This window comes from Bos indicus, chromosome 28 (genome assembly GCF_029378745.1).
Source record: "Bos indicus isolate NIAB-ARS_2022 breed Sahiwal x Tharparkar chromosome 28, NIAB-ARS_B.indTharparkar_mat_pri_1.0, whole genome shotgun sequence".
In the NCBI taxonomy this organism is placed as follows: Eukaryota; Metazoa; Chordata; class Mammalia; order Artiodactyla; family Bovidae; genus Bos; species Bos indicus.
In genome coordinates, this window is record NC_091787.1 from 4497406 (window position 1) to 4520335 (window position 22930).

Genomic DNA, 22930 nt, shown 5'->3' on the forward strand with positions numbered 1-22930 from the left:
CATTAAGGAAGCAAAAAGGCAAATTGAAGTCTGAGAGATGACGTTTAAATACATACTTTAGATAGAGAACTCATATAGACTATGTGGAGAATTCCTACAAATCAATAAGAAGTCAATTTTAAAAATGGACAAAAAAAGTTGAATAGGGGCCTCAGAATGTGAATATTCAGATGACTATGAATATTCACGAAAAAGTGCTCAGCATCATTATTCACTAGAGTAGTGTAAAGTGAAACCAAATGAGGTACCATTCAATCACCAGCATAACTAAATTGTAAATACTGACCATACCATTTAAAAAAACAGTTTGGCAGCATCCAGCCAAAAACCTGCGTCTACCGTATGATTACTTCTGAGTATGTACCTGAAAAAAGTGAGGGTTATATCACCAAAAAACATGTGCAGGAGACCTCAGAACAGCTATAATCATAATATCCTGAAAGTGAAAGATCAGCAGGTCAGTGGGTACGCTGTGGTGTAGTTGTCCAGTGCATTACTAGGTAGCATTAGAAACGGTTAAAGGTGTGCAGCATCAAATACGGATTTCTCATTCTGTTGGACAAAATAAGCAGACACAAAAGAGTATCTAACTGTATAATTCCATTTGTGTGAAGTTCAGAGAGGCGTAATTAATCTAGAGATGTTGATTTGCTTCATTTGGCCCAGTAGGTCCTTCATTGATCAATGAGTAAAGTATGAGGAAAGGCTTTAAATAAGAGCAAGGACCACATGGATAGTGACACACAGAATGTTACTTAAGAAGTCATGCTTGGCTTTGAGAACAAAACCGAGGAATGGGGGGAAAAGGCAAAGGGGACATTTCATTGAATCAGTAGAGTGTTTCTTAAATCAGGAAGGAAGCACTAATTCTTGGAAAAAGTTTAGTTGGGGCATTAGTAAGAATGGAGGAATCTTTCTTCAGATAGTCCCACTTCAGGATCACTGAGGATTATGAATTATTAAATCATAGTCATAGGATTATGAATTTTATGACGATTAGTGCTTATAAGCACTATATTTCATTTAGGGCTTCCCTAGTGGCTGCCCACAATGTGGGAGACCTGGGTTCAGCCCCTGGATTGGGAAGATCCCCTGGAGGAGGGCATGGCAACCTACTCCAGTATTCTTTCCTGGAGAATCCCGTGGATAGAGGAGCCTGGTGGGCTACAGTTCATGGGGTCACAAAGAGTCAGACACGACTGAGTGACTAAGTACATATTCCATTTAAGACCTTTGTTTATGATTTGTACGTTTTGAGATTACCTACTCATGAATTAAATATCTAAGGATTCTCTGTATCTCACTTTTCTTTAGGAAGTCTTTAAAATAAAATGAGGTCCTTTAAATTGATGCAATAAAGATTTATTTCCTTAAAGTTAAGGAATAAAACAGTCAAGAGAAGTGTCTGGGACTTAAAAATTTGCTCATAGATATTTTACTTGATAAAATAAGTTTATTTATAATTAGAGTAGCAGTAACAATGTGATGCTTATGAATAGCTTGCTGCTTGTAATTGTTAAATGCTTGTTTTGGTGTTACTCCAAATAGTTGTTCTTTTGACTTGAAGATAAAACAATTCTGGCATTGAACTAAAGGAGTTCCGTGCTTTTCCTCATTAAGAATAGTGCTAATGGCACGCAGAGCATTTCCCTGAGGGATACTTGTGTGAGCTCAAACATTGAGTATCCTACTAATAACTGAACAACAACAAAAAGTTAGGTCTGTTTTCTACACATTTCTTATCAGAGTACATTACAGATTGTCCCAAGGGATTGTTAAACAAATGACAAATAATTAGTTACTTGAAATAAATCACTTAAAACTTTTTGGTGCCCTGTCATATTTTTAGTTTTTTTTTTTTTCCTCTTGTTGAAAAATTAACAGTTGGGAGAAATGTCCTCCATCTCAAAGAAAAAAATATTTTTTTGGTTTAATTTATATCATTGTGATAATATTAAAAATTGTCATTTAATTTTGAGACATCCTAGTGCAGAAAACTTAAGTTCAGACACTAACTAATATTTCAGTTCTCTTATCCGAGAATGCGAATGATGGGTTTAGTGAGTGTTTTGGGCCAGCTACAGATATTTTTTAAAACTGTTGTTCTTTATATATTAAATATTTATGTGACCTTTACAGTATCCCTGAGTCATATTTTTACCACTTCATAAGTGGGGAAATTGAGACTTATAAGAGTTAAGCAACTTGTTCAAGGTCATAAGCTAGTAAGTGGTACCACTGCTTGCGTATTGTGTGGATTTAATTTACCTGTTGAACTTGAGAACCTTACCCCAACTAAAGGCTTTATATTGCTTAAATTTCTCTTTGCCCAAATATGAAGGTTTTTCTTAAATAAACCAGGACACATTATAACTCTTGTGTTGCTATTTTTTCCCCCATAGCACTTAACAACTTTGACATACTCTCTAATCTCCTTATTTATTATGTTTCTTTATTGTTTCTCTTCCTCTACTAGAATGTGGACTCTTAGTTTCTACAAAAAGTTTCTTGTTATTGTTAACTGATGTATCCCAGACACTTAATAGCTGTTTGATAAATGTTGACAGAATGAAGAGCAAAAGTATTTTAAAAGGGCTTTTTTGTTCTTGTTGTTCAGCCAAATCTTTTATCTAATGATTTGCTTTTGCAGATTTTTGTTTGACTGTTTTTTGTTGCTTCCAAAAGGAAACATGTTTCCAGGGGCTGTTGCTTAGATATAATACAAAAATAGGATCAATATTAATCTTTGCAGACATTCTAAAGCTTATATCAGTACAGAAAAATTTGATATCGTTTCAGTATATTAGCACAATTGAGACAGCTTAGTGAAAAAGTGAACATGAAGACACGAAGATCTGCAAGCTTTTGGAATAAATAATGGAAGAATTTAGTGAAGGGAAAAAGATATAGCTAAACATTGAATTTTTCTTTTTGTGAGATTTTTGTATGCAGAGATGTTAGTTCAGGTCCTTTACCTGAACTAATGGGAATGAAGCGTCCCATTCATTCACAGGAAACAAATGGATAAACTTACGGTATTTTGGTGGCTTAACAAAATAGGAATCATTTCTTTCTCATATGAAGTCCAGGCTTTGCAATGGTGGTTTGAGTGTGCTCTGCCTACTTAGTCATTCATAGACCCAGGATCTTGGGGCTCTGATATTACCAGTATGTGGTTTCCAAGATGAGCCAGGACATCAACATACAGCTGGCAGGTTGTGGAAAGGATGAGTACAGAGTCATGCCTGAGGTTTTTATGGCCAGCTCTTGAAATGGCATCCATCACTAGTGCCCACATTTTATTGGCCAGTTACATGTCCACACCTAACTTCAAGGAAGAATGGGAAATACGCCCTCTGTGCCAAAGACAATGAAATATGTTTGATGGATAGTTAATTTTTCTTTGCCCAGTTCAATAATTTGATGTCCATTTGGTTTAGTGGGAAATCCAGGCATATGCATGTTGATAGATTTATGGTTTTTTTTTTTCATGTATTTTAATTTGGTTTGAAAGCATTCATTTGCCTAATGTGAAAATAATTTTAAAACTGAAAGAGACATTGGAAGACATCTTGTGCTACCATCTCATTTTGTAAATGAGCTTAGAGATGGTATTGGAATTGGCATCTGACTTGTTTATTTACCCTGATAAACTTTTTATACTAACTCACTTTGCTAATTAGTATTTGGTACTTTACACTGTAATTGTTTTCTGCAAAGCCAGCAGCTTTTATTTGATGATCTTAGATCCTATATCTGGTTAAAGAGTCTCACTTCCTTTTGTTTTACATAGATAAAATATTTTAATAAAATATTAATACATTTTATTACATTTATTTAATAAAAAGTTTTAATTACATAAAAATACGTAGTTTAAATTTGCATTAAAATGTGAGATGATTCAGGGTACATTTCTTGTGACTGCTTTGATTGCAATTGTTTATATCATACTACAAACTTTCGCGGTGAGTCCTGTGACCGTGAGAAAATCTCTCATAGGCATTTTCTGGGTCAGAGACTGTTTGTGACCATTCTTTTAAGGTAGATGTTGGATACACACTACTTAGACTGTCCAAGTGTAGGCAGGTCTTTTCACCCAGTTTCTCTTTTCATCTCTGAACATTCTTACTGCTTTTCTGAAATCCTGTTTCATCAGGTTACTCTTGACATCTATCAGTTGGTAAGGCTTGGGGTGGGAATGCTAAGTAGGAAGCATGGATGAGACAACTTCCTACTCAGTTTGAACATGCATGCACCAAGTCAGAGATGTCCTTATTCCAACAATAGTGTCCCTTAAAGTAATTTATTATTACTTCTTAATATGATAGTGCACATTGAGCTAGGGTAACATTTTGAAAGAATAATGGCCTCTAAACTGTGAGCTAATGCATTGGAAGGAAGAAAGAAAAACCCTGAAAACCATTGCTTTGTTTAAGGAAGTTTTAAATATTGTCTTATACAAAAGCAAGACTTGGAGCTGACTGTGGCTCAGATCATGAGCTCCATATTGCAAAACTCAGGCTTAAATCAAAGAAAGTAGGAAAAATCCCTGGACCATTCAGGAATGACTTAGATGAACTCCCTCATGACTAACAATGGAGGTGACAAATAGATTCAAGGGATTAGATCTGGTCAACAAAGAGCCTGAAGAACTGCAGATGGAGGTTCATGACACTGTGCAGGAGGCAGCGACCAAAACCGTCCCAAAGCCACAGAAATACGAGAAAGCAAAGTGGTGGTCTGGGGAGGCTTTACATATAACTGAGGAAGGAGGAGAAGCAAAAGGCAAGGGAAAAAGGAAGAAATACACCCAACTGAATGCGGAGGTCCAGAGAATAGCATGGCGAGATAAGGCCTTCTTTTTTAATTTAATTTTATTTTAGTTTTTAAATTACTTTACAATATTGTATTGGTTTTGCCATACATCAACATGAATCCACCACGGGTGTACACATGTTCCCCCTCCTGACCCCCCTTCCTAACAAGGCCTTCTTAAATGAACAATGCATAGAAATAGAAGAAAACAATAGAATGGAAAAGACTAGAGATCTCTTCAAGAAAATTGGAGATAACAAGGGAATATTTCATGCAAGGATGGGCATGATAAAGGATAGAAACAGTAAGGATCTAACAAAAGCATAAGAGATAAGAAGAGATGGCAAGAATACACAGAACTATACAAAAAAAGTCTTAATGACCCTAATGTGTGGTCACTCATCTAGAGCTGGACATCATGGAGTGTGTGAAGACAAGTGAGCCCTAGGAAGCATTACTATGAGCAAATCTAGTGGAGGTGATAGAATTCCAGCTGAGCTATTTAAATCCTAAAAGATGATGCTGTTAAAGTGCTGCACACCATACACAAAAATAAACTCAAAATGGATTAAAGATCTAAACGTAAGACCAGAAACTATAAAACTCCTAGAGGAGAACATAGGCAAAACACTCTCTGACATACATCACAGCAGGATCCTCTATGACCCACCTCCCAGAATATTGGAAATAAAAGCAAAAATAAACAAATGGGACCTAATTAAACTTAAAAGCTTCTGCACATCAAAGGAAACTATAAGCAAGGTGAAAAGACAGCCTTCAGAATGGGAGAAAATAATAGCAAATGAAGCAACTGACAAACAACTAATCTCAAAAATATACAAGCAACTCCTACAGCTCAATTCCAGAAAAATAAACAACCCAATCAAAAAATGGGCCAAAGGACTAAATAGACATTTCTCCAAAGAAGACGTACAGATGGCTAACAAACACATGAAAAGATGCTCAACATCACTCATTATCAGAGAAATGCAAATCAAAACCACTCTGAGGTACCATTTCACGCCAGTCAGAATGGCTGCGATCCAAAAGTCTACAAGTAATAAATGCTGGAGAGGGTGTGGAGAAAAGGGAACTCTCTTACACTGTTGGTGGGAATGCAAACTAGTACAGCCACTATGGAGAACAGTGTGGAGATTCCTTAAAAAACTGGAAATGGAACTGCCTTATGACCCAGCAATCCCACTACTGGGCATACACACTGAGGAAACCAGAATTGAAAGAGACACGTGTAACCCAGTGTTCATCGCAGCACTGTTTACAATAGCCAGGACATGGAAGCAACCTAGACGTCCATTGGCAGATGAATGGATAAGAAAGCTGTGGTACATATACACAATGGAGTATTATTCAGCCATTAAAAAGAATGCATTTGAATCAGTTCTAATGAGGTGGATGAAACTGGAGCCTATTATATAGAGTGAAGTAAGCCAGAAAGAAAAACACCAATACAGTATACTAACGCATATATATGGAATTTAGAAAGATGGTAACAATAACCGTGTATACGAGACAGCAAAAGAGACACTGATGTATAGAACAGTCTTTTGGACTCTGTGGGAGAGGGAGAGGGTGGGATGATTTGGGAGAGAGGCATTGAAACATGTAAAATATCATATATGAAACGAGTCACCAGTCCAGGTTCGATGCACGATACTGGATGCTTGGGGCTGGTGCACTGGGACGACCCAGAGGGATGGTATGGGGAGGGAGGAGGGAGGGGGGTTCAGGGTGGGGAACACGTGTATACCTGTGGCACATTCATGTTGATATATGGCAAAACCAATACAATATTGTAAAGTTATAAAATAAAAGAAAAAATAAAGTGCTGCACTCAAGGTATCAGCAAATTTGGGAAACCCAGAAGTGGCCACAGAATGGAAAAGGTCAGTTTTCATTCCAGTCCCAAAGAAGGGCAATGCCAAGGAATGTTAAAACTACTATAATGTCATTTCATATGCTAGTAAGGTTATGCTCAAAATCCTTCAAGCTAGACTTCAACAGTTCATAAACCAAGAACTCCAGATGTACAAGCTGAGTTTTTGAAGAGGCAGAGGAACCAGAGATCAAATTGCCAACATGTGTTGGATCGTGGAGGAAAAAAGGGAGCTCCAGAAAAACATCTGCTTCATTGACTAAAGCCTTTGACTGTGTGGATCACAACAAACTGTGGAGAATTCTTTAAGAAATGAGAGTACCAGACCACCTTACCTGTCCATTGAGCAACCTGTATGTGGGTCAAGAAGCATCAGTGAGAATCGAACGTGGAACAACTGACTGGTTCCAAATTGGGAAAGGAGTGCAATAAGGATGTATATTGTCTCCCTGCTTATTTAACTTCTGTGTACAGAGTGCATCGTGTGAAATGCCAGTCTGGGTGAATTGCAAGCTGGAATCAAGATTGCCAGCAGAAATATCAACAAACTCAGATAATGCAGATGATACCACCCTAATGACAGAAGGTGGCAGAGAGTGAAGAGGAACTAAAGAGCCCCTTGATGAAGGTGAAAGAAGAGAGTGAAAAAGCTGGCTTAAAACAACATTCAAAAGACTAAGATCATGGTATCCAGTCCCATCACTTAATGGCAAATAGATAGGGAAGAAGTAGGAATAGTGACAGATTTTATTTTCTTGAGCTCCAGCATCACTGCAGATGGTGACTACAGCCATGAAATTAAAAGACGCTTGCTCCTTGGAAGGATAGCTATGACAAACCTAGACAGCATATTAAAAAACAGAGACGTCACTTTGCTGGTGGAGGTCTGTATAGTCAAAGGAATGGGTTTTCCACTAGTCATGTATGGATACGAGAGCTGGAGCATGAAGAAGGCTGAGTGCCAAAGAATTGATGCTTTTGAACTGTGGTACTGGAGAAGACTCTTGAGAGTCCCATTGTCAGCAAGAAGATCAAACCAGTCAATCCTAAAGGAAATCTACCCTGAACACTCATTGCTGAAGCTGAAGCTCCAAAAGACCCTGATACTGAGAAAGATTGAAGGAAAAAGGGAGAGGGGACGGTAGAGGATGAAATAGTCAGATAGCATCATCGACTCAGTGGAAATGAATTTGAGCAAACTCGGGGAGATAGTGGAGGAAAGAGGAGCCTGGTGGGCTGTAGTCCATGAGGTCACCGAGTCAGACACGACTTAGAGACTGAACAGTAACGGCAACAACAAAATATTGTTCTAACAAAAGTTAATGCCCAGCATTCTTATTTTAATAATTCCCACTTCAGTTTAATTCAGTAGTTACAGAGGGCTCTTGTACCAGACACTGACATACTATTTTATATAAAACCTACAATATAGGTAGATGTTTGTATTTTACAAATGAGGAAATTGAAGTGCAGCAACTTAATAGACTTCCATTAGTTTATACACCTAGTAAGAGACCAGTTTGACTTTTGGACCTCAGATATCCTCACTTCAAGTCTGCTTTCCCTTATGATTTTATCATATTTATTTGGGAGGAAGGCTGGAGGCAGGGAGGTGAGTCAGGAGGCTCTGGCAGTCATTCCTGGTGTGGAGTTAGGACGTCTCCATTTTGTCTTAGCAGTGGGGAGGAAGAGGAAAGGGCATGTTCTTAGAATATGGCCTTTTTAAAAAGTACAAAGAAAAGGGAATAAACTAGGAAAACCTTTAGGTTTCTGGTTTGGCCAGCTGGTTAAGCACGGATGTTATTTATTAAGAGATAGAAGACAAATTGGGTTTTGGATGTAGTTAATATGGCACCCAAACAGTTTCCTAATGGGTTTAGAGACTCGGGGTGCAGTCACAGCCATGGAGGTATCAGTTATAAGCTATAGTTGCATTTATAGACAAGGATAAAATGGTCCAAAGTAAGCGTAGAGTCAGAAGAAAGCCAAAGACCTATGGAGTCTTAACTGAAGGAAATAGAATAGAATATTTGATGGACTAGGATCCCAGTAGCAGAAGCCTGTTTCCTCAGGTTGCAGTAACAGGTTGTGAGGTCAGTTCAGGGAACCTTGGTTTGTGTGAGACACACTCCTGGAGGAGAGGGGAGCAGCTGTTTCACACAGAGGAAGGGGTCTGGGGAGGGGACTCTGCCCTGGGTCCTAGCAGACAATCAAAGGACACACACACCCAAATGACATCATGTGCTTCCTTTCTTTTCTCCTCTGCTCTCTTCATCCTCCAGTGGTTAAAAGAGAGTGAATGATGAGAACGGAGCAGAGGTTTGATGACCGATAGGGAGATATAGCGGACATGGAGGCAGGCCTGGAAGTCCCACATGGGCAGGATCCCCAGTCACCTAGTGACCATCATTTTAGTGGAAGAAGTCATGGGAAAAGTTTGATGATGTTCCCAATATCAATCATGGCTCATTTAGCTGAAAGACAAATCAAATGAAAGATCACCCTAACAACATCTGAAAATCAAGAAATGACTGAAGAATTATCAGGATGGTTTGATGGATTGTTTATGATGTATCTTAAATCACTTGAGAAGCAGGTTTTATAATACATGTATTTTAATATTGTAAGGGAATAAAAGAATATATTTAAAATTCTAGGTTTATATTGATAATAATTTATATTCCTGTTAAAATATTTTGACTATCACTCCAAAGGACAAGTGAGTTCAAAGTGCTGACAAGAATTGTTTCAGGAAGTATTATAGCGATTGCAATAGGAAAAGAGTCTGATCCTCTCCCAGGATCCCAGAGTCCGCTCTAGGGGATTCAGAAGCTCTCAAGATTGCTATTAACTTTTCTGCTCATTCAGATTTGCTTTTAACAGATAAAATTTACTCAGTGAGGTGAAGCAGAGAAAGAGACTTTGCTGCAAAAGCGACCTGGGCTTCTTTGTTGGGGAACTGTAACAGCTGCATGGACTGCTTTGAAAATTAAATGGTATATGTTCGTGGAAAGCATTTTTTACTCTGGGACATAACTGTTAACAAAAGTTCTCTCTCTTCCCTGTGGAATTTAGCAAAATTAATCTGTAATAGTATGCTAAATCCTAAAATTTATTTTCATTTTAGGTAAAAACTCAGTAATACCGATTTGCCCAACATACACTCTTCAGTGCTAAAGTAAAAGCCTTGCTCAGATAGACAAAAATCCCAATTAGTGGATTTGCATTTGTTTTACTGTTGGTAGTACATATTTATTATCTGTATAAAAGTTACATGTTTGAGAATACATTTTATTAGCAGAGTGGCCTGTGAATCAAACTTAGATGTAATTTTACTTTAATGTTTCAGTGATCTGGTAAAGGTAACTTTTGAAAAAATTCAGGTTGTACTCTTTAAAATAGCTATAAATGCCATTTTAAAGATTGAGATATAATTTGTGTATCATAAAATTAACCTTTTTAAATTGTACAGTTCAGTGATCTTTAGCGTAACCACAAGGTTGTGCAGCTATCACCACTAGCTAATACCAGAATATTTTCATCATCCCTAAAGGACACCCCTTACCCATTGGCAGTCATTCCCTATCTACCTTCCCTCACCCCAAGGCAAGCACTAATCTGCTTTCTGTCTACATGGATTTGCCTGTTCTAGACATCTCATAGAAACAGAATCATACAGTGTGTGGCCTTCTGTGTCTGAATTCTTCACTTAGCATAATGTTTCAAGGTTAATCTATGTCATTGCCTCTATCAGCACTTTCTTTTTTATGGCTGAATAGTATTTCATTGGGCATATATACTACATTTTGTTTATCCATTCATTAGTTTTTGGACATTTGGGTTGTTCCTGCTTATGATTACTGTTAATGATACTGTTCTGAATGTTCGTATAAGTCTTTGTGTGAACACGTGCTTTCAGTTCTCTTGGGCGTATACCCAAGAGGAATTGCTCGGTCACATGTCAGATCCTGTAACACTAGATGCTTGGGAAGAAAGTTGAGGTTTGTAGTTTGAGTTATGATGAAATTACTCTATGATTTTTGATGGAGATTTGGGTGGAATGTATATTGCTTAAATATTATAAGAATAAATAAAAATAATCAGAAGCCTTTCATTGGGTTTCCTTGTACATGTTCTCATAGAAAAAGATGGAAAATAACAAATTACATAAAAGCAACCTACAGACTTCTCTCTTACTGGCAGCTGATTTTGTAAATAATTCTAATTGGATTTCATCCAAGGCAGAAGCAGAAGGGGAAGGCATTGTTTGATAGAATATGGCAGTAGATTGAAAATTTTCACCTTGGGGATTATTCACTGGAAATAGCGGATGTCCTTTTCATCAAGTTGAAGCATAACTTGTTTAAACATCCTTTTACCTTGGGGCCAGACGTCCTTGAACTTTCTCTATGGTATATATTGAAATCTAATTTCTGTGGAGTAGAAGTTGGTTCCCTTATCTCTGAGGTGACTTAATCAAACACGTCACAAGGACAACTTAAATAATGACTTTAGATATACTTGAAAATGTAATATTTGACAGCCACCCACCTTAATAGAGATTAATACCACAGATGCATTTTTAGGGCTCTTATTCCATATCCTTTTTTTCCTGTATGAAAATAAATCAGATAAGCCCTCTAATTCTGAACTTCATCGGTTTAAACTCTATACGTTTGTAAGAATATGTCTTTCTTAGTGGACTTAAATCCAAAGTACTATAGATAAAGGATAATTAGATAGTTCTAAACATTTGAATACCAAATGCCAATATTTTTGTCAAAACACTTGAGTTTCATAAAGCTATTGAGGAGGAACAGTCATTATAAATTGCATTAGAAGCAGTTTACTAAGCATTTGAGTCTGTTTTGTATATGAAGTACTATCGTGGGGAATGGAGGAAGGAGCAGAGTTGTATCAAAGGGAGGATTCTTGTCTTCATAGTTCTAGGGTGTAAAATAGGTGATCATGCAAAGCCTACTGAAGCATTTAATTGAAGTATAAGCTTTATGTAGTAGGTTTGAAGAAATGAGTGCTACCTTGATTAGAATGTATCAGAACATTTAACTCTTTTTACAGGTAAAAAAGATTTGAGAGAGAGCAACATAGGCACAGACTAGCACAGAATCGTGAAAGAATATAGTATCAGAGGCAAGAGAACAGGTAAATGAAGCATGGAGAAAAACTGACCTAGGGGTTTAGTGGGGGAAAATGTGAGAAAAAATGGGTATGTTTTACATGGAGTTGAATAAGGTAAAGTGGGAAGGGCTTGAAGTTACTCCTTAAGTGGTCTGAGTGGATTTCTAGCCACAGTTTGTTCATCCATAAAGTAAGGATAGTAATACAGCCATGTAAAGTTACAGTGAGCTTTGAAAACGTGGATGTGTAGACTACCAGATACATTATCTTATATTGACACTCGACTTAGACACTACCAATGTTTTTTTTATATATTTTAAAAGATTTTTGTTGGAGACTTCTGAGTATATACCCAAAAGAATCGGAAGCAGGAATCAAGCAGATATTTGTACACTCATCATCATAGCACTGTTAGTCACCATACCTGAAAGGCGGAAGCAACTCAGGTGTCCATTGATGGGTAAATAGATAAAATTTGGTATATTCGTGCAGTAGAGTATTGTTTGGCCTTATAAATTGGAAAGGAAGGGCATTCTGACACACACTACAACACAGCTAAATGCTCAGTGAGAGAAGCCAGTCACAAAGGGACAAATACCATTTGTTGTTCAGCTGCTCAGGCGCGTCCAACGCTTTTGCGACCCCATAAACTGCAGCCTGCCAGGCTCCTCTGTCCATGGGATTTCCCAGGCAAGAATACTAGTGTGGGTAGCCATTTCTTCTCCAGGGGATCTTCCTGACCCAGGGATCCAATCTACGTCTCCTGCCTTGGCAGGCAGATTCTTTACTACTGAGCCAACAGGAAAGTCCGACAAATACCATATGATTCCATTTATACGAGGTACCCAGAGGAGCTGAATTCATAGAGACAAAGTAGAATACTGGTTGTTAGAGGCTGAAAGAGAAGGAATGAGAAGTCATTTAATGGGCATAGGGATTCAGTATTTTGTTTTTGTTTGTGTGTGTGTTTTGAGGGGCCAAACCATGTGACTTTGTGGGATCTTAATTCACTGACCAGAGGTCGAACCTCAGCCCTCAGCAGTGAAAACATGGAATCCTAACCACTGGACCTCCAGGGAATGCCCAGTGGTGGGAATTGGTTGCAGAGCAAAGTCAGTGCACTTAATGCAGCACACCTGTACACTTAAAAATGGTTGAAATGTTTAATTTTATGTTCTTTACCCTGTTTGGTGAATTATATTTTTTTATGTGCATTTATTCATAAAATGGCAAAATTTTAGCAACATCATTCAGGGAAGTGCTTTGTTCTAGAGGCAAATGGCATTCCTCTTCAGTTGCCACATAATTTGGTTTCACTAAGATGAATTTTTTTTGATATTTCAATAGGAAGAATAGTTCATACCAGTCTAAATTTGAGAAGTACCACAAAGATCATGGTGTCTAGTACTTTTGTTTTATAGTTGAGACATAGTCCAGGAAGTTGGTTGTACTTAGTTGATTTTATTAACTACAAGTCATTTTTAAAAATCATTCATTAAAATAAATTTCCATGATTTGAATTGGCTCATGTGAATAAAACAATTCTACAACTAATGAATTCAGCCAGGTATCTTTTTCTATTCATAAAGAAGTGATGTTCTACCAATATGTTCTCTATACTAACTATATAGTTAGTATCTTTTTTAAAGTTCATTCAGTATTAGGAATGGTATTAAAAATATTAATTTGCTTTTTCATGCTTGTTTTCTTTTCTTTTTAAAAATTCTTATTCCTTTCCCACTGCTGAGCTTTGAAACTTGAAATATTTCTCTTCAGGTATGGAGGCCGTTTCACCTCTGTGGTTCTTGCCCTGAATTGAGCTCCACTTCTCCCCTTGCACATCCAAACATTCCTGAAAGGACATTTACTCTGGGATGCCGTTCTTAAGCATTGTGGTAGATAGGTCCTGGAATTTCAGTCTTTCCTTGAACAGAATCAAATTCCTGGACATAATTTTCCCCCAGTGATTTCTGTAAGCAGACTGTCTCAATGTAACAGTATTTCCTCTAGGATGATTTAAACCCCCTTACTTAGAGAGCCAAGATGGTAAGAGTTCTTGTGACATTAAGTCACAAATTTTTCCTGTTTCCTTCTGTCTTTATAATCATAGTGTATATATTGTGTTTTAATTTTTACTTATTTATTTTGTGCTTTTTTCTGACATGTACAATTTCCTATTTATTAACTGTCCCTGTAAAACATTTTAAATTTTAAATTATGGAGTAGGTCTTCAAAAATGGATCTACCTCATTTAACTATATTTTTGTACCTGTTATATCAGGCACAGAGGGTAAGTAGTGAACAAGGTAGTCATGGTATTGCCCTTCCAGCAAGGGATGGAAGTGGACATTTGTTAGAGATTGTTATGTTATTTAAATATTACAGATTTGACTAATGCCACAAAGGAAGGGCTTATGGCACTAGGAGAACATATAACAAGGCCTTGACTTAGAATGTGGTGGCGTCAGGCAGTTTCTTCAGAGGTGCTATTTGATGGGACTTGAAAGGATTATTAATTCATCAGGTTGAAAAAGAGGAGAGAATGGAATGAAGGCTGAGGGAGCAGCATACAAAATCCCCTGAAGTCAGAGAGGGCACAGTGTGGGTGAGGAACTGAAAAAATCTAGCACAGAGTCAAGGAGAGAAGACAGAAATATGTGCATAAGTTATGTGCACACTTAGTTATGTGAGCATTCTATCTCACCAGACACACAATTCCCAGAATTCTCCAGGGAAGCAGAATCAATAGGACTCATGAGGTAGGGGCATGGGGCGGGTAGGTAGTAATTTATTTTAAGGGCTTGACTCACATGATTTGGGGGTTAGCAACTATGAAATTAGGAGAAGGCAATGGCAACCCACTCTAGTACTCTTGCCTGGAAAATCCCATGGACGGAGGAGCCTGGTAGGCTGCAGTCCCTGGGGTTGCTAAGAGTCAGACATGACTGAGCGACTTCACTTTCACTTTCACGCATTGGAGAAGAAAATGGCAACCCACTCCAGTGTTCTTGCCTGGAGAATCCCAGGGACTGGGGAGCCTGGTGGGCTGCTGTCTATAGGGTCGCACAAAGTCGGACACAACTGAAATGACTTAGCAGCAGCAACTGTGAAATTTGTAGAGCAGGCTAGCAGCCTGGAATTTCTTTAAAGAGTTGATGCTGCAGTCTTGAATCTGAAATCGGCAAGCTGGAAACCTAGGCAGCATTTCTCTACCATAGTTTCCGGCAGAATTACTTAGTTGGGAATCCTCATGCTTCATCAGGTTGGATGGGTGTTCCCTCCACCCCCACCCCTCACCATCTTGGAGGGGTATCTGCTTCACCCAGAGTCTTGATTTAAATGTTAATCACATCTTGAAAGTACTCTCACACCCACAGTTAACAGGTGTTTGGCCTGAGCACCAGATGAACCATCACATAGTGTTACCATGAGAGAGCAGGGAAGAGACTGGCTCAGTGTAAGTGGTAACCTCCCTTCTGACTGATTTCCTCTACCTTGAACTACGCACTGGGATTTGTATCCTGTGTGTCAAATCAGCTTGAGATTATAGGTGTACAGATAAAGTCATCCTTCACCTACAGGCTTACACTGGCTTATACCTATTAAACTGAGATAATGCTTGCTTGATGAAATCATTGAGCCTTAACCATAAAGCCCCAGGGAAGCTCGCTTGCACCACCTTCAACTGATAGAATCTTACATGACAAGAACTTTGCTGCTTGTATTTGCAGCATTTAAAATACTATTTTTGTTCAATATGACCCTGAAATGTAAGCCAACTTTAGGAATTTGGGGGCAAGGTTATGCCTAGAAATACTGAAGAAGTAGGAAAATTCAGAGAGTGTATTCAAACAATGTACTTTTGTTAAAGGATTTGTATGGATTTACATATCCGTCTTTGAAATGTATAACTACATGAGTATAGTTATATACTATATAAATGTATAACTACCTGCCCATGGCATGAGTTGATGTAAATGGGGGTTGAAATTAAGCAGGTGCTTATAAACCATGTTAATGATTTTCCTCTGTATTCTAAGAGCCATGGAAAGCTATTTAGGCTTTAAGCAGGGTGGTGATGTGGTCATTATTATTAAGCTGTTATTAATTATAGTTATTAAATAGGCAAAAAAGACTATTTACAAGACTATTAAAAACTCTGTGGTGTGAGAATGGACGAGAAAGGGGGGAAAATAGATGGCGGTAAGGCCAGGATCCTCTTAGAATTGGCAAAACAAAGAGGGCTAGGTTTAGAAGGAATATTGTGAATTCATTGTTGATTATGTTGATTTTTGAGGTCCCTCTGATGGGATTGTCAAATATGCATTTGGATATATGTGATTCTAAACCAGAGATGTAAAGTTGGGAGATGGCAGCATTAATTGAAGCCAAGTATAGGTAATTTGCTGGAGAAGGAAATGGCAGCCCTCTCCAGTGTTCTTGCCTGGAGAATCCCAGGGACGGCAGAGCCTGGTGGGCTGCTGTCTATGGGGTCGCACAGAGTCAGACACTACTGAAGTGATTTAGCATAGGCGATTTGAGAGCCTAGGACTGGCACAGACTAAGAAGACATGGCCAGAGAGGTAGAAAAAAGGGGAACTAGGAAAATATGCCATAAAAAGAACCAATGGGAAGCTTGTTGAAGCAAGGGAAAAAGTGGTCAAAATGCTGAATGCTGCTACATAATTAAGACTGAAAACATGTCCATTAGATTCATTAACTGGCATAATTTTAAGTTAGAGCTGTTTTGGCCTAGAGATGTGCTCAAGCTGGAATGAAGTAGGCTGAGAAGTGTGAGATGTGGTTATTAAGAAATTTAACTGTGGAGGGGAGTAGAGATATCGGGCAATAGTTGCGAGGAAAGGTATGGCTTATGGATGGGAGAGATCTGAGTGAGTGTAAATGTTGACAGCATCCAGTAGAGAACATCAAGTGGAAAACCTCAAATAAGGAAGGGAGCATCTGTGTTAAGGTTCCTGCTAGGATTGCGTCTTGATTCTAAGGACAGGCACCTTCGCCGGCCTTTCACGCTGGAATACCTGTCTGTAGGGTACTAGGGGTGAAGGAGATACAGTACCACTGTTTATTTTTCTTAAGAGCCTACGGTAGTTATCAGTGTCCAAACAGGAGATAAACTGCGTTGTTGTTCAGTCGCTAAGTTGTGTCCGACTCTTTGTGACCTCATGGACTGCAGCGCTCCAGGCTTCCCTGGGCTTCACTATCTCCCAGAGTTTGCTGAAACTCACATCCATTGCGTTGGATGAGATGTCCATCCAGCCATCTCATCCTGTCACTCCCTTCTCCTGCCCTCACTCTTTCCTGGCATCAGGGTCTTTTCCAATGAATAGGGAAGGTTTAATATAAAGAATTGACTGTATAGGGGACTTCTTTATAAGAGGAAACATGAACTCTAAAGAGTACAGGAAATCAGAGGAGGAATCCACATCCATGGAAGGAACACATCTGGTGAAGTCACCCCTGCCCCCAGCTACCCCGTTAAAGTCATGGGCCATTGGATGGCTGAGATGTTGCGCTGATGCATCAGTCTCTCCATGGGGAGGTGCTGCACCATGACTCCTTGCCCATGGAGGTGGCTCACTGGGAACCGCTCTCTGGGTCACAGAGAGAACCTGCCTCCAAGGAGAGGCCTCGTGCTGCTGCCCGCCTCCAGCCGCTGGCTCCCCACGCTTAGATGGCTGCCGCAGACTGGGCACACCGGGAACCAGAGCTCGTTCCTCCTGTGCTGTCCTTCCAGGGCCCTCTAGCAGCTACGCTTGATGTGTGCCAGCGGGCAAAAGAGAGCCGTTTGGAGGTCCACCTCCATTCTGTGCGTTGATAAAACTGAGACAGTAAGTGGACAAGTGGCACTTCTGTTACTGATCTTGTACATTTTCCCATTTTTGTGTTTATAATGATTGTAATAATGGATATCTTTATACATAAATCTTTGTGCACATATCTTCTTTAGCTCCCATTAGTAAGAGCTAATCATGGTAAAGCTATTTAGTTATGTAATGAGTGATTCTTAAGTTTTGCTGTTTGCTTTTGTATGCCTGAAGTATTTCTGGAAGGAAATGAGAAATATAGGTTGTTGTTAGGAAAGGAAACTGGATTTTATTAACCTATTCCTAAAACTGAAATTTTACGAAAGTATTTTTATTGTAAATGTTAAAAGATGTTATCTGCTGTGTTAAACTCAACTGTATTGCTTCATTTCGCAGCATGTTATGGTTTATTGAACAAAGTGCTCTATTGTGTCTTGCTCTGGCAGCACCTGTTTTCTGACTTTACTTCAGCATCATTTGCTGTTCAGAATGAGTCAGGATATTTTCATTTAGTTATTTCCTTTTATTGCTGTAAGAACCAGGTCATCTATCTCCTTTTTGTCTTTGACACGTGATGTGACGATACGGCAGTGGTCAGCCTTCTGACACTGTTGCCGCCGGGCCTGGTTGTTAGTGTTAGCTACTGGGAGGTCATGTGAGCGCAGGACTCTCAGGAGAAGTGTTAGAAAGAGAACTTAAATACAGATGACCCTACCAGGTTCTGATATTTATCTGAACTTATTTTCCTCTTCCTATTTTTTACAATAAAGCCTTCAAAAAGAAGACCAAGTTTCTTAAACTGGCAGTAATGATAATAATTTTAAGAAACACTTTTTTCCCTGTAAGTACTACCTTATAGATTAAGACATAATAAAATAATGCTGAAAAGTATGGTTATAGAATTTGGTTGTTTTAAATAGCACTATTTTTGACCTTTGCTGCTGCTGCTAAGTCGCTTCAGTCGTGTCCGACTCTGTGTGACCCCACAGACGGCAGCCCACCAGGCTCTGCCGTCCCTGGGATTCTCCAGGCAAGAACACTGGAGTGGGTTGCCACTGCCTTCTCCGTTGTGTGAAAGTGAAAAATGAAAATGAAGTCGCTCAGTCGCGTCCGACTCGTAGCGACCCCATGGACTGCAGCCTACCAGGCTCCTCTATCCATGGGATTTTCTAGGCAAGAGTACTGGAGTGGCTTGCCATTGCCTTCTCCGATTTTTGACCTTTATCGACCTTTAATTCAGAGTGGACTCTGTAGGATTTACATCTGGTGCAACTGGTATTATTACTTGTTAGGTTTTTTTTTTTTTTTTTAATTCAACTACTGAAGCAGAAAGGATTTAATTTGAAGTATGAGGAAAATGTTATTTTGAATTTTGACACTTTAACCTTCATTATTTACAGTGTTTTGGGTTTTTGACCTAGGAACATTTTAAGGAAGAGCCAAATTATCTTTAATTTTATCTCATGTGATTGTCTATTTTTGCTGCTTAAGGGAACAAAGGCTAATCTGTATAAGTTCTATTAAAGCCTACCAGAATTTTGGTAATAGCCCTTTCTTAAATCCTTTAAAAAAGTATTTTTCGGAAAATCTTTGCCATTTCTCTGTAGGAGAGAGTAGATTTGTAAGACTAAGGGACTCATGAAATACAAGGAAGACCCTGAACGCATTTCTGTCTGAGCCGCCTTACGTTCAGCCCCAGGAACGTGCGCTGTGTGCAGCGCTAGTCCCCAGCGGCTGTCCCCAGTGGTGTGTTCTCAGAACCCAGTCTCGGGCTGATGGAATAGATACCGTTAAGCTTCTGTTGAGCTAGATGATGATTAGTTTGAAGTTCTTTACTATGATATTCTTACTAAGTTAGTGGTTGTTCCTTAGTAATTTTCCTGTTGGTTTTTCAGGACTGCAGGAATATGTGGAGGCTGTCTCTTTTCAACACTTCATCAAAACACGATCACTTATCAGTATGGATGAAATTAATAAACAGTTGATTTTTTCAACAGAAGACAATGGGAAAGAAAATAAGACTGTAAGAATTTAAAATCATATTTCACATTTATTACATAATTTACACAGCAGTGTGATGATTGTAGGAGATTCATTGGCTTATAATGCAAAGAATATTGCATATTGTTCTTTCTAAAGTGTGATTTCATAGATTCCCAGCTAGGGAAATGGTCTTTCTAAATACATTAGTTAGTGGCTCAACGACTGTGGGTAGGTTGGGGGGAACAGTACCCTTTTATGTAAAGCATTACGGAGTGGTTATTGCGTTAAGTTCACTTTTAGTTTTACTGTGTATTTGCTCTGTGCCCTTTATAAACACTGTGTCATTTAATCCTTTTATTAAACTTATGAGGTAAGAATTACTACCCTCATTTCACAAAAGGCTTTTACAGAGTTTAAGTAACTTATCAAGCCCTAGTCAAGCAAGTGTGACAGCTAACTTGGAAACCAGGCGTCTTGAATCCAAAGCCAGGAGTGTCCTTGTCACCCTTCCAGTGTTTCTCACCATGTGCCACGGGGACCCCGTGCCAGGTATCTACCTCAAAGGAGTGTTTTAAAGGATTTGATTTAAAGATTTTAAATTAGGTATTATACAGCACATGCCACATAGGTGCCCAAAAGTTAGTAGTCATTATAAGAGCCAATGTAAAGTTGTTATGATATAGTGAGAGATGTTAATCTAATCACTGAGTTCATAATGCTTGTATCTGAAATAGTGTAATTCATCTTTTAAATAAATACTGTTTTTTCCCCCCTGAGTTTCAAGACATAATATTTAGGCCATGAGATAAAATTTTGAGTATTAGATAGTCTCCTAAGATATTAATACACTTAAAGGTACAATTAAACAGTTTTTTTCTTTTCTTTATTTTTCATCAGTTTTTCTTTCATTATTATTTTAAAAAATCTGTCAAGTAGGCAGAAAGTGGAAGAAGGTATGGAAATCATATTTTCTTGAATGTTAATAAAATATTAATACTGAAAAGTGAGATAATTTGGCATGACAGGTGTAGCTTACTTCAGGGAAACCATATATTTTCTCAATTTTAAAAATTATGCGAATTTTATTGAGGAAATTCATCGTGAGAAGTAAAATTCTTTCATATTTTTAGTTCATTTAGTAAAGATTGAATTACAAAAAGAAGTAAGGGGAGCCTATGTGACCCTGCTTTTTAAATATATTCTAAGATTAGGATGTCATAATCATACACACGTGTCTTCTCAAAATGTTAAGACCACGTTCATAAATAATATTTCCTTTTAGTGCTAGAGATTCATTTTGGTGCTGAAATTTCTGGAAATCCAATAGGGGAAGGTATTTTGCTCTGACTTACATATTGAGAGTAGTGTCAAACCATTTAATTCTTTAAAACTTCTTATGAAAAATTCAAATGCACAAGAAAAGTGGAGAGAATAGTCATACATGAACACCCATGTACCCACTATCTGGGTTCAATAATTGTTAATATTTTGCCTTATTTGCTTCATCTAAATGTTTTTTGCTCAGTTAGTTTAAGTTATAGGTATCCTGATATTTTTCCCCTAAATACTTCAAGTCTATTGTGAAAAATTGCATTTTAAGTAATTTTATTTTCCCTGGTTTCTAATATATATTATCAGTAAAGCAGAATTTATTTCCTTGACAGTTTGTTGATTTTCTTAACATGCCTTTTTCTTCAAAATCAACTTTTTAATTATATTCAGGGAACTCCTAATGATGGAAACAAAGAACAGTAATGTTTTCTTAAGCAAAAATTATTTGTATAAATGACTTATAAAAACGCCAGCCGCTTCCCCACCCCCCCACCACTCCCACCATAATCTATGCTTTCCAAAAAGATATCAGTTCTCTTAACAGTTAATAGAAATGAAATATAGCAGGTCAGACTATACTTGGGGAGCTGACTTTGGATACTTACCCAGTTCTAACCATTAACTAGTGATATTACCTGCAGTGTTTCTGGGACCTCATTTCTTATACTCCATATTGAGAAGATTGGAACATATGGTCTCTGAAAAGTCCAACAGTGTTATGAGTCATGTCCTTAATACAAAGCAACCAGAATCATCTATAAGACCTAAATTTCACTCTGTCATTTGCTCACTTAATTCTCAGTGTCTCTATTACCTGTAGGTAAAGTTCTAATTTCTTATCGTGGCTTTCTCCCCTTGCTCTATCCCTTGTTCTGTCTTTCTAGACTCATCCCATACTACTTCTTACTTTAAATTTTACTCTAAAGAAATACCTCACTTGTTCCTCATGTACACAGCACAGTTCTCATCTGCATGCTATTGCAGTTTCCTCTGCCTGAAATGTCCTTCAGTATAATTGCAACCCACCTAAGTCTCATCAGACTTTTAATAACAGTTCAGACATCGCCTCTTTCAGAAAGAATCCATTAGAGAGAAGTTGATGTGGAGAGAGGAGATTGGTGTGGTGACGGTAATGGTGATAGCAGCTAACATTTATTGAGTATTTACTTTGTGTTGGGCATTATGCCAAGAACTTGGTAAATGTTATCTCATCCTTAAAAATAAACCTCTGAGGTAGGTACTGTTATCCCATTTTACAGATGAGGAAACTGAGGTTTAGAGAGATGAAATAACTTGCCCAAGGGCATACACCTTATGAAGCAAGGTCCTGGAAGAGGTGGGAGGAGATGGGTCAAGGTCATTTGGAAGAGTTAACCTCAAACAAGAGGAGGGACAACTCATCATCTGAGACTGAAGGATAGAAGGTAAAGATGGATGTGGACATAAATAAGTTTTTTTGTTTTGTTTTATTTTGTTTTTAGGGATAAGGTAATTGAGTGAGCTTATGCCAGGGGATCTGGCAGATAACCAGGCCAGTGAAAGTAGGCAAGATTGTTTACTGAGAGTGAAGAGGTTTGGGATTGAGTAAGGGGCTGAGGAGAAAAGTAGTGAAGGTTTGAAATAGTGTTCAAAGAGACGGGCGAGAACCATCTAGGAAATAAGTAAAGGATTGGTGAGTAATTTGTAGTGGTACAAACGCTATACAGTTGTGATCGTTATTATTATTTTTTAGCCTAGTGGTACTCAGTACTTGAATAAAGCACTAACAAGAATAGTTTTTAATACTGATTCAGGGTGTGTTTTTGCTGGGCAGGTGCAGTAGAAAAATAGGAGTCTGAAGAAACTGAGGAGGATATAGCAAGAGAGTGTTAGTGTTAAATCATGATGGTCAGTGCCGAGTGGGGACAGAAGAGAGGTCAGAAAAGGACTAAGTGACTGAGAA

At 38.3% G+C, this 22930-nt stretch overlaps 1 protein-coding gene across 2 annotated transcripts in view; it reads left to right on the plus strand.

Moving 5' to 3' along the window:
- TSNAX (translin associated factor X) overlaps positions 1 to 22930 on the plus strand; it is a 36877-nt gene that overhangs the window by 11904 nt on the left and 2043 nt on the right. For both annotated transcript variants that reach the window (XM_070782141.1, XM_070782140.1), the window contains exon 5: positions 19569 to 19696. In XM_070782141.1, coding sequence (XP_070638242.1) covers positions 19569 to 19696 — 128 coding nt within the window. The remainder of the gene's footprint in view (positions 1 to 19568; positions 19697 to 22930) is intronic.